Source organism: Neomonachus schauinslandi, chromosome 5 (assembly GCF_002201575.2).
Source record: "Neomonachus schauinslandi chromosome 5, ASM220157v2, whole genome shotgun sequence".
Taxonomy (NCBI): domain Eukaryota; kingdom Metazoa; phylum Chordata; class Mammalia; order Carnivora; family Phocidae; genus Neomonachus; species Neomonachus schauinslandi.
In genome coordinates, this window is record NC_058407.1 from 163,249,855 (window position 1) to 163,261,942 (window position 12,088).

Here is a 12,088-nt window from a genome sequence, read left to right on the forward strand (position 1 = left end):
CCCCCCCCCCCCCCCTCCCCCCCCCCCCCCCCCCCCCCCCCCGCCCAAGTAAGTCAGTCATCTCTTGGCCACTCTCCAGACAACTCAAGACGTTAACAAACTAATGCCTAGAGTAGCCCACTTCCGTACCAGGGGAACAGGTTGGATGGCTGTGAAGGTCAGCACTACTTACTGGAGAATGAGGCAGCCACCAGCCAAGATAAATATATATATATGTGCATATATATATCTGCTAGGTTCAGAAGACACAGGAGAACTTGGTGAAATCCCCGTTTCTGCCCACAGCGTCAGTCCTCCTCCATATATCCCCCTACTCGTCAAGCCTTTTAGCAGCACTGCCAACAAGAAACTGTCTCATACGAATGTTTTATGTTTGCTTTCCCTCAGTGGCCTGGTTTCCTCCAACACTCCAAGCAACACAATTTCGGCCATTTTCAATCACACCACCTGAAAAACCCAGCCACCGCCATCCCAACGTTTTATTTCAGCATTTCTATGGCTTGTTTCCTTGGAATGGATTTGTATTTTTAACCCACAGGGAGTCAAACAGAGGTTGCAAAACAGTTCTAGAAGGAGCTTTCTTACCCTTAACATAGGTCTGAAAGGATCTGTCAACTGTGAAGAGAAAATGACAACTTGGTTACATGCCTGTCACTCAAACAATTGCTCTAATTAACAAATTTGTAGTGCTTCATTAGGAGGGGAAATTAAAATGTTAGAATTTTACTTTTAAATGAAGCCCTTTTAGAGAATAATTAACCCATTTTCACACTATCAAAAGTGCCAAGTGTCCCCTCCCCCACTTCACAAGCCTGGGTACATCCACATTGACAAGCCCCCGACCAAGTTTAATCAATAGCAATTTGCCCTCTGGCAACACGATTTGCTCACATTACGCATCTGAGGAGCTCCACTATCTCGAGCCGCCCTTCCCAACCCCACCGCACAGGTTCTAGGGCAGAACGGCCTCCAGACCGGAGACTTGTAAGGCTGGGTTCTACCAGGGACCCGGGGAGAACTAGGCTGTCTTTGCCAACACACTTAATTTGATGACTGCCCATTACTTACAGGTTATGAGATCTTTTTTAGACGTTCACTAACCATCAGACAAATACCTACGTAATTGAGTCATTTTAAACTTCTACCTAACTCTGGTCCTCAATTTCTGACTGCCCTTACCCAGGGAAAAAGAAAATATTGTCAAAAGTAATCATTTGTCCACATTTACTACAAAGGCGAATGTAAGTAACAATCCACCGGACAAGACTATCTGTTATACTGTAGAACTTCCAATTCTTTTCCAAAGTCGGTAGAGGTGTGCATTATGAACGGATGACAGAAGGGAGATTCTGCTTAGATCACAGGAGGATGCTTCCCGCATTAAAAGTAGAGGGCCAGGAGCGCTGTGTGGTGACTTCCTGACCCCAGGAGAGCAGGGAGAGGGTCCTGTGACTTCCAGGAAGAAAAGCGCTTACAGCTTCTTCTGTGCGACAGAAATTTAAGGAGACATTGACAGACAAGATTGGTCGAACAGAAGCTACACAAGCTAAGAGTAAGAGTGTTCACTTCCTGGGCTTGGACCACAGGACATTTGTCTTCTCTCCCACTGGCGAGTCACTCCCCTTGTGTCATTTAGCCACAGTGGAGCAGGGGAGATTTTTGTTTTCTAAGCATGACTGGCATTTTCTTCCACGAACTAGAAGGGACAGCTAAAATAGCAGCAGAGCTAAAGCAGAAGTCGCCCCGGGCTGGCGGCCCCCCGGAAACAAACACGCCCCTGGTGTTACCCGCGTCTGAGCCTGACTTTCTACGTACCCTCGGGTCCTTTTGGAGCAGAGTGTGTGGGACTGTCCCGGGTCGAGCAGCAACATCGATAGGGTTGGATGTCTACAAATTAATCAGACCACAGCTTAGGAGGCACGGAACACATGACCCGAAAAGCAAGATCCTTCTTTCGTTCTAAATTACAGAAGTCAAACGTTGATTCTGTTTGTTTGTTTGTTTGATTCTGGAATACAAGAGTTGACAGGTGCGTACTCCCCAGTGATCACACGTGCTCTTCAGGAGGCCCTGTTCCCTCTGTTCTCAAGAGACCCTGACCAGAGTCTACCCTGTCTAGGAAAGGCATCAGAAAGCAGAGAGGGGGACCCTGCCACATCTGACTGTAATAAAGACCAAAGGCCCGGAAAAAAAAAAAAAAAAAAAGGGGAAGAACACACGAAAGCACTGCCCCCAAATCCCCATCTCCTTCCGAGTTACGGATGGCCCTGTCATGGCGTTTTTGCTTTATCACCAAGCATTCTAAGAGATGCTTGAGTGAACATCACGGCAATGTGCTGTATCAGGTGCCTCTCATCAGAATAACTGAAAGTGTTTTGCAGACATTAAGCGAACTTTAAATTTTAACTGGCAGACAATAACAGGGCATTACGCTCAGTAATTACTCATTAGCAGTGGTGGAAATGGGACAAGAGGACCTAATTTAGGGACCGCACAGACCTACTATTAAATGATTTCTACAGGGATGCTGCTGCTTCGTCTGTCCTCTGCCGCCACCATTCTTAAATGTCATTCGTAACAGTAACCTTATCTACCGGCTTTTGTCCTTTGAATTGATGGCAACAACAGGAAGCCTACTTCCGGGGCACGCGGTCCTTACTTTCTAGTGGATGAAAGGATTCAGAACGTTTTTCACCTGGTATTTTATTTGAGAAATCACAACTTCTGTGACTCCCCTCACCCCAGGAAGTGAACGCATGTGGGAAAAGAGCTCAAGTTTAGGCACAAAGCTTGCCTATATAAGAAGAAGGAAAAAAAAAAAAAAAAAGAATGGAAGAAAGAAAAGCAATCAGCGGCTGTACAACTAACAATTAAGCTGGAGTTGTTAACAGCCTGATTTGCATACATATGAAGAACTCCGCTAATGAACTGCAATCTACATATTCAATCAGTAAGATGGCCTGGAAAGGCCTATTTCAACACCAAGAGAGACACTTTCTTGCCCAGATGTAGATTTCTGTGTGATTGGATAATTGTGAGTGAGGGAAATAGTCTAATTTATTAAATGACCTAGCTGTCTGTTTGGGGAGGCACCAGAGATTTGGTGCAACCCAGAGGGGACAGACCAGAGTGGGAGGGAGGAGTGAACAGAAGCAGACCGGGGGGAGGGGTTGAAAAATCACCACTGGTTCATCCGAGATAGGAGGGGTCACCCATGGCCATCATTAAAGCCCCGGGTAGAGATAACCTGGCCTATAAACTACAGTTCTGAGCAGGTAAATGTCATTTCTAAGGTGTAGCTGGTCCCACCCCCAAGGCTTTTAAATTTCTTTTCCGATGTCTAGCTTTGAGGCAACATGCCTTTGGAAATGCAAAATGCACTCATTCTGGGTGACTGGCCCCAAGCTGGCGTTTTTTCTCTTAGAATGAGGTGGGGGGAAAAAAAAAAGTGAAGAAAACCCAAATCACACAGAGCAAAATTTCCTACTTTAAGAATCTGAGAACGGTTACTAACGTAACTACATTTTACTTTTGTATAAAAATAAAGTAAGGGCTATACCAGAGTCACATAAAGGGAGGGTGTTCAGAGAATCACTCCTCAATATTGACCTTTGGAGACAACTCTAGCCCAAGCCGAGTAGAACACTGACTAGGTAGAAAAGGATTTAGTTATTGTGAAGGGCAAAAGGTTAATTTCACATTAGGCTGTTAAGTCTTGACCTTGGCAAGTGTGACCGTGGCTGAGGAAGGACTGAGGCAGGGCAGAGGGGCAACAGGGGTACATGAAAGGGTGGGTGGCTGCCCTCCACCTGCAGGCAGACCCCCTATTTGCAGACACACAAGGCTAAAGGAGCAGAATGGGGGAGATGAGCAGAAGCAACTTCCTTCACACAACCGGAAGGATGAAATTTTAGTTTAGTTTTAGCAAGGTTCTATCCCTTGCTATTCAAATCAATAAAGGCTCAGCTATGCATCTCTGCTAATAATATATACCGCAAGGACAAGTTGGTGCACACGAATCTGACATTTCGTATATCTCCTGGCCAGAAGCTTTTGTCCACAATACTGGCGGAAAAAAAAAATGCATATATGTCTTCTGTATATCTTGAAGATTACAGGAAATCCTAGCTCAACTGAGATTACACGGGTAGTACAGATTGAAAATTAAATTCGGGCTGAGGTTTAAAACTCAAGGGGCTAGCAAAAAAAAAAAAAACAGAACAAAACTCTCCCTCTAATCCCGATGGTCACTTTGGATTAGAAAAAGTAGCCACTGGCAGGCGAGAGGCTGTAGAACCCACCCGGCCACCTCGCCTGAGGCTCTGCTTGTAAAGACGCCTGTGTGTTTTCATAGTCAGGTTGCTTACCTTCGGCTGAAATGCTCCTTGTAGTGAACCAAAAGGGCCAGTGGGTGGAATCATAGGGGGGATGCCCGATACTGCAGGAGGGTAGGAATGGAAGAGCTGTGACCGAAGATGGGGAGGGGAGAAAAAGATTTTAGTAGGAGGCAAACGATACATTCCAGTTCCCTTCCCATGGAACGACATCCACATTAGCAAGCCAGGTAACACCAGTTTGATGCCATTAGTCAAGAAGCCACGATGAAATGATCACACAGATGTGCCATGAATGCTTAACTTAAAAAGTTAAAAGTAGTTCAGAATCAATCAGCCAACAAATGATGTCCCAAATGAGGATATCATTAGAACGGGAGCTTTTCTAATTATTAACTGTTAAATCAGATAGAAAACCTAAATGCCTTGAGATTTTAATGCGCATCAAAAACAGGAGGGGATGCTGAGCCAAGTAAGATGCCTGGAAAATTACAAGTTAATTAGAAAAAGGAAAAAAATTAAAAAAAGAAAAATTAAGAAAAAAGGAAGACAAAGAAGCAAGTCTTTATGAGTTCCAGGATTTTATACCATTAAAACTCAATTAGTACTTTTAGATTTTTAATAGTTTGAGGAAATGAGAAAATATTCACAATCCTTGCTTCATTAGGTTGCTCCAGAAGTGGTGGTTTCAGAGGACAATTTAATTGTCTCGTCTCAAATGATGACAAATATTTGTGGGAGGGTAAGATAAAATGACCGTATACACTCCCAATGAAGCGGTTTTCTTCTGGAAGATGGACAAGCTCACTGGGGGCTGCTCAAGCCCAAGCCCTTGATGGGTCTGACCACTCAGTGAAGGGGGAAGAATGATTCTGAATTAAGAATATGAATTTTCTGGAATTAACCAGTTTACAGGGGACACGATGAAGGAAAGAAATATACGGCCATACTGAAGACAAGGCAAACACAGTTCTTCCTCCTCCTAAAACTTGAATATTTCTGAGATCCCACTGCTCTGGTTCCATTCACTTTGATTAAACCACCATGCGGACACTACGTCACCCCCCCTTTATGGTTGCGTAATATGTCGAAAATACAATAATAACTCAAGCTTTTCCGCATAATGACTTTACGTTAGCTATTTCTAGGTAAGGGCTGAAATGCCCATTTCATAATCCTGTTTTCAGAGCACGTCCTTTTCTGTTGGTCTTTATTTCATTTTGCTCCCTCCAATGATGCAGCAAAGTTTTTCAGACTAATTGATATTGAACTAAATCCACTTAAACAGTGATTGCAAGCCAAGTGCCCTCATTTAAAACTACTTTTAAGTCTAAAATTGTGTTTCAGATACTTGAGTGCACTGCATCTTAATTCCCCTTATAACGTCCTAATCCCCAGAGTGGGAGAGACTAAGTACTTCACATATTATCCACTATAACTAATAAAACGAAATAACTCTCCCACAGTACACTGTATGAAGCAGAGTAATTAAATACATGCCACACTAAAACACACTCAAATTTCTATTACTCTGCCTCCAGGTGGGGAATATTTCCTTTAATGTTTTCAATAAAAAATTAGATATTTTCACCATTTTCCTTTTGCTGTAGTCCATTACTGACCCTCTTAGAATACAGCTAACTATCCCGCCCCCCCCCCACTTGACGAAAAATCTTTAGTACCTAAGTAATAAAACATAAACCTGGCAAAAATTCAGGCCTCTCGGCTTATTCTCCATCTTAAATCTAGGACCCTCTGTGGAATAAGCTTATAAAAAAGCACTACTACGCATTTTGTCCTAGGGAGTAAATCTGAGCCACCTGTTGAGCATGCTGAACTTTCTCTAGGAATGACTTTGTTAGCTGGTCCTTAATTTAAATCAGCGAATACTGACGAAGGGCAGAAATGTGATGATCATCAAGGATGACACCATTCACGGGACATCCCTAAAGAGGAGACCCATGGGTTTACTGGATTTTGCACGTCCACTTAAAAAATGCTTTTGTGGGGTGGCCTGGGTGGCTCAGTGGGTTAAGCGTCTGACTCTTGGTTTCAGCTCAGGTCATGATCTCGGGGTCCTGGGATCAAGCCCTGTGTAGGGCTCTGTGCTCAGCAGGGAGTCTGCTTGTCTCCCTCTCCCCCTCCCCCTGCTCGCTCTCTCTCTCTTAAATATTTTAAAAACAAATAAATAAAATAAATAAAAAGTACTTTTGTATCACAGCTGAGCAAAAAGTGTCAGAACAATGTGGGGGCCCAGGCACTTGGATCTACTTTCCTCTTCATGAGGAGGCTTCCTCACGTTATATCTGCATGTCTCTGGAGGAATTCATTCTTCATTATTTCTGTTATTTTGTAGTCTTGACTTCTCAGCTACACTCCGGACTAAGACAGTGTCTAATGATCTGGTTCAAAATATGGATGAATTCACAGGCTTTGCTGACCTGAGGAGCACTTCTTTCCAAGCAAGCATAGTTGAATATGGTGGACCAACATGGTTACAAGCACTTATTAATTTTTCTTTCTGGTGTCAATTAAAAAAATAAAAATAACCACTGAGCAAAGAGACTTGCAAAATTTCAGGTAAACACGATGCAGTATTCACTCCATAATCAAAATATCATGGTAAGATGTTGAAGGTGTTTGTGTTTTTAAAAAAGTCCTCGTCTGATGTCTCTACTGAATATGTAACTTAAGTTGGTACCAATTGAAGTTCGAGAACTGAACTCTTTAAGATGGGATAAAATGAGTATTTTTTTATATAAAGAAGAATGAGTTTAAAGGGGAAAAAATCACAGATTTCCATTATAAGCCCTTCTTTTATTTAAATGATATTTTGGTTTTTAGTTGTTAACAAGCTCAGGAGAACAATACCAGCCATGTGGGAGAGGGGTCTAATTTCGTCAGGAGATGAGAACCTGCTTTTTTGAGGCACTGAGGAGTCAAAAAGATTAATGACATTCTACAAGACCAGTGCTCTAACCCCTGAGCTATGGAGCCTCTTTCTCAGATTAATGACATTCTATTTGGAAGAAATCATTCAAGTTGAATTCTGGGAATTTTGTGTTAATGACACTTCGGTCAATGACTGAAATCCTGTGATTTCAGAGTCCCCTGAAACCATGGTGATTCCACTGCAGACACCCCACTGAGGCCAGATGCCCGGCTTCCAGTGAGTTCACCTGCACTTTCCAGTTTTAGGCATGCTAATGATCTTTTGATTCGGAAGACGGATACTGCATCGTTACCAGAAGCAAACGTCACAAAAGCAAGCATCCAAAGTGACGAGGAGCAATGGGAATTCTTGCAAAGATGATTAAGGAAGGCTGCTAGTCATTTACTGATCTGTGGCAAGAGCACAAAAATGGAAAAGCAGTTACATTGAATGGGTAGCATGGTAACAAGACTCACACTGTGCCGGTAGAATGGGTCAACTTTTGTAGGGTATTTGTCAAACTGTAAAGGGATCAAAGCAAAAGCTAGTTACTTAAAGAGTCTACATTTCTGTTCACTGCTTCAGCGGAGGCCGCCCTAAGTCAGCTTCTCTGTCATTAGGCTGTCATCCGACTCCATAACCTCGCTGTATAGGAGGGAACCCTTCTCGACTCCTGAGTTGCTCCGACAAGAAATGGAAAAGCAAAGTGAGAACCCATACGGTGCATTTAGGCCCTGGTCGCATGACAGTGTCTTTCTTTTTGGTCTGTTTTTAGAGACTGGCACAAACCAGACATCTCAACTGGAGAAAGAGGCAATTATTCAGATCAATCAGAGAGAAGTGAGCATTTGGTCTAATTCATCCAGAGATTCCTTGTTTTCATCTTCCCTTTGGCAGAAGAACAAGTACATTCAGCCACCTACTGAGATGTATTACTCCCGAATGGAAAGGCATCTGGGCGAGGTCTTAAAACTTTTCTTTTGAGCAGAACAGAGTATACCTCTGCTTCCTCTAAATAAAGTCAGCTTCCTCGTGCCGTAACCCCCCCACCTTAGTTAGATTTCATTTATCTGTGTAACAGCTCACTCACGCCGCCAGAAACTCTTTTTCAAGATAATAGGCCCTTAAAAATATAACTGTTGAAAAGTATAATTCATCCAGAAAAATGATACAGGATTTGTTATAGGAAAAAATTTTGGTCCCAAGGTCTCATTTCTAATATTCTCCTAAATAAATTTAGAAAATAAACTTCAAAATCTATATTTAAAAAAATTAAGTTGAACAAAATAGGGAGGGGGAGGGAGGAGAGGATGCAATTTTTGGTGGAGAGTGTACCTCTTAAAATCAAAGAATTCAAATCTATTCTCACCGTGCTGATACTAAATCAAGTATTTCCTTGTATACTAAAAATTAAGTAAGTAAAGCACCCCAGTACTCACGGTGGCAGACAGGGCTCTATCTCAGAATATTTAGCACCCTAATATGGCACTATTCATTATAGTTCATAAGTTTAAAAAAAAGAAAAATCCTAACTGCTTCCCCCGGCATGTGCTAGACCCAGTCGAGACCAAGACCATGTCCTTGTCAGCAGCATCTTCTACCACAAGATCAAGTTTTGCCCCTAGGGGCCCAGAGCTCCCTGAACACTTGCTGACAGAGCAGGATACCAGCCTGGGGCACCATCTTATGAAACACAAGAAAGAGAACCCCCCCTCAACAAAACAGGCTTCGGGGAGCCACCTGAAAGAGCAGGGGGTCACGGACACGGTCCAGGTCTTCAGACGGCTCTCTCTCCTCCTCAGCCCTCCTCCTGACTCCCAGAATTCTACGAGCGTTAATCTGCTATGACTTGGTGCGTAGCACAGACAGGTACCTTTTTGTAAGTGGTGGCAATCCCCCAAGATGCTCAAGAAGACAAAATTACCCTTTAAGGAGTTAACCACCAGCAGTGGATGGGACAGTTTGGAGGGCATCGAGAATACCCCCCTCCCCATGCACACGCATAGTGCTCGATAGAACTTTCTAGAAAGAAGTGCCTACCTGAGGCCCTGGGTTAGCGCTGCCCGGAGCAGGGCACATTCCCTTCTCCCTGGCAAACACGGACAAGGCTGAGGGAGCCCCCTAAATGGCTACCGCTCCCCATTCCATCTCCTGTGCCCCGACAGCCCGTTCCACCCCAGCGTGCTGCATCAAAAAAGAGTCGTGCTCTACTTATCCTCACATTTCTGCCTGGGGTACGCACCATGGGAGGTGCTGGCGTCGGCATGATGGCGGTGGGCGGGATGGCGTGGGGGAACGGTGTGAAGGTGTGCTGGTGCGTGTGCTGGTGCGTGTGCTGGTGTTGGTGCTGGTGCTGGTGGAACTCGGTCCGCAGGTAGGGCGGAGGGCCCAGGGACGCCCCACGGTCAGCACTCTGAGAGGCCAGAAAACGTGTGTTCAGTTCCTGTCGCAAGATGTCTTGCTCTGGAAAGGAAGGAGAGGGGGAGGATGACGCTTTCTGCCGCATCAGGAATATCCTTCCGATCAGGACATCTGAGTACCTGACCAAAGGGGGACAAGGACCAAGGGCGCCCCCGAAAGCCCCGGTGCCCCCAGATGGAAGGGGACCACCGATCGGAGGATCCTGACACCCAGTCACAATCGGATCGTGTTCTTCCAGGCGCTCAGCCTTTGGGGACAGGCTCCAGGCCGAATAGCCAAGAGGCTGATTTTCAGCTCTGTTAGTGTCAGCTCAGGGAGCCAGGGCCTGGGCAGTCACCCATCCGGGGCTCGGTTCCCTCATCTACCGTAGGGGGACATTAATATTGTGCATGGTGTGGGTTGTTTGGGGGGGTTCGAGGAATTAACATATTTTTATGCTTAAGAACAGCTGACTGCACCCTGATCTCTGTTACCACAGCCATGTTCTCGTGCCTTCTTCTTCAAGGGGGAATTTCTGCAGTAGGGGTATAACATGGCTATGATGGACCCAAACTTGGGATCCCGGCCTGATCAATACAGGGGAGGAGAAGAGGGGCCGATACCTAACACTCGATTTTGTTAACACTTAAAGCTCTGGGCACGAAAAGTGCATCTTCCCCTCTGAAGAAGGGAGAAGGCCCTCCTCATTGAAAACAAACCCCTTAAACCAGGATGCAATTCTCAGAGCCTGGAATGGAACAGTCTCTGGGCCTGGCAATGTTTCTGTCCCTCTCACGGGAGCCCAGGCGACAGGGCATCTACAATCCGTGTGTTCCCACTCAGTGGGTGAACTCAGTTGGAAAAGCCTCCTGACTTCCAACAAACTGCTTCCCCCTGGCAGTTGTTTGGGTCAGTATGGTGCTGGTACATGTTTTGGCTGAACTTCAGCCCATACAGGGCTAGAGGAAGGTTACAAGAATACATCTAACAAAGCAGGAAATCGTCAAAAGAGAAAACCCAGCCCCAAGGGGCAGCACAGACAGCGAGGCCACCAGCGGGAGAGACTGGGGGTGGGGGGAGGGGGCTCGGGGAGGGGGCTCGGCGGGCAGGCTCCTCCCTCCTACCTGAGTAAGTGCTTCCGGCCGGGTGTCCGGGGACCTGCAGACTCCCTGAAGTCAGAGGCGGTGGAGGAGGCAAAGCCGTGGGAGGGGCAAACATATTGGGGTGATGTGAGTGTGCGGGGGGCTGGAGGGTGGGCGTGAAGCTGTGCAGCGGGCTGTGGTTGGGCAGTGCGAGGGGGAATGGGGAGGCCGAGGGGTGGTGAGAGATGTGAGGAGGGGCGGGTTGAGTCTTTGCTGGAGTGCTGCTTCTGCTACTGCTGTTGGAGTAACCACCAAAAAATAAAAAAAGGGAAGAAGAAAGGAAAAAAGAGGTTAGACTTTTATTTTCTTAAAAAAAAAAAAAAAAATCCTATCTCCCTGCCCAAAGCCATTCAACACTTTCTCCTGCTCCTTCCTCTTTATACTCTTTACAGACCCCGCCCCGGGGAACACAAGAAGCTTCTGCTAGGATCACACCGCGGACAACAGGAGCTGAGGCCCCAGAGCTTTGGCCGAAAACCCAGGTCCGCTCCCCACTCTGCTGCCAAGTTCTCGTCTCTGCCCCAGGAGCCCTGCGCCCTCATGTCCTCCACTAGCCACATGTCCTACAGTTTTCAGAGAGGAGTAAGAACAGTGGCCTGACCTCACCCCGTCGGACCGTGACCCTCTTCAATGAAGAAGCACAGGTAGGAGGTGAACCAGGGAGCCCCTGATCACCGCTCTGGTCTGGGGGCCACGGACATGAACTCTGGGGCAGAACCCCGGCGAAGGCAGTTTCCTTCCCCTGTCCTAGACAGGAAGCAGCAGGCCCCAGAATCCCCCTAGTCACCAGGTTGTCACAAGGGAAACAAAGTCACAAGAGTCCTGGGAGGTTAGAATTACAACCCCCGGGGCCAAGCAAGGTTTCGGTCTCCCTTTCCTTGGCAGTCCTCCCCTGTGCTACTGTGAAAACTCTCCTTTGTAGTTTGGCAAAGACGAGGCAGGAGAGAGCCTGGATCTCCACCACGGGGCTCCTCGTTCTCCAAACACAGCCTGCTTCTCGGCCTCTCGGACTGCCTTGGAGGTCCGTGGTAATAGAAAAACCTCAACCAGAAACCTCCCTGGCCCTCATCTTCCTGACTCTGGAGTCGCAGGGAGATGGAGCATCTTTGAGTTGTCCTCCCTCAGAGGCAAATGGCCTCCCTTCTAAGACTCTCCCAGCGCTGGGTGTCCCTCAGGTTTCTGCGCTAGTTCTCACGCATGCCGCCCCTTCCCTGGGCCCTCTCCCTGCCCTCCGGGCTCTGCTTCCCGAGAACACAGCGACAGCGTTTGCAACAAGAAAC

At 46.3% G+C, this 12,088-nt stretch overlaps 1 protein-coding gene across 2 annotated transcripts in view; it reads right to left on the reverse strand.

Moving 5' to 3' along the window:
• Nucleotides 1-12,088, reverse strand: part of AUTS2 (activator of transcription and developmental regulator AUTS2) — a 1,127,592-nt gene that overhangs the window by 16,346 nt on the left and 1,099,158 nt on the right. Inside the window, exons 8-13 of one of the 2 annotated variants that reach the window (XM_044915699.1) lie at nucleotides 10,791-11,044; nucleotides 9,509-9,729; nucleotides 7,743-7,787; nucleotides 4,368-4,463; nucleotides 1,816-1,887; nucleotides 586-615 (exon numbers count right to left, since the gene is read on the reverse strand). In XM_044915699.1, the coding sequence (XP_044771634.1) occupies nucleotides 586-615; nucleotides 1,816-1,887; nucleotides 4,368-4,463; nucleotides 7,743-7,787; nucleotides 9,509-9,729; nucleotides 10,791-11,044 (718 nt within the window). The remainder of the gene's footprint in view (nucleotides 1-585; nucleotides 616-1,815; nucleotides 1,888-4,367; nucleotides 4,464-7,742; nucleotides 7,788-9,508; nucleotides 9,730-10,790; nucleotides 11,045-12,088) is intronic. The other variant, XM_044915700.1, reaches the window with a different exon arrangement.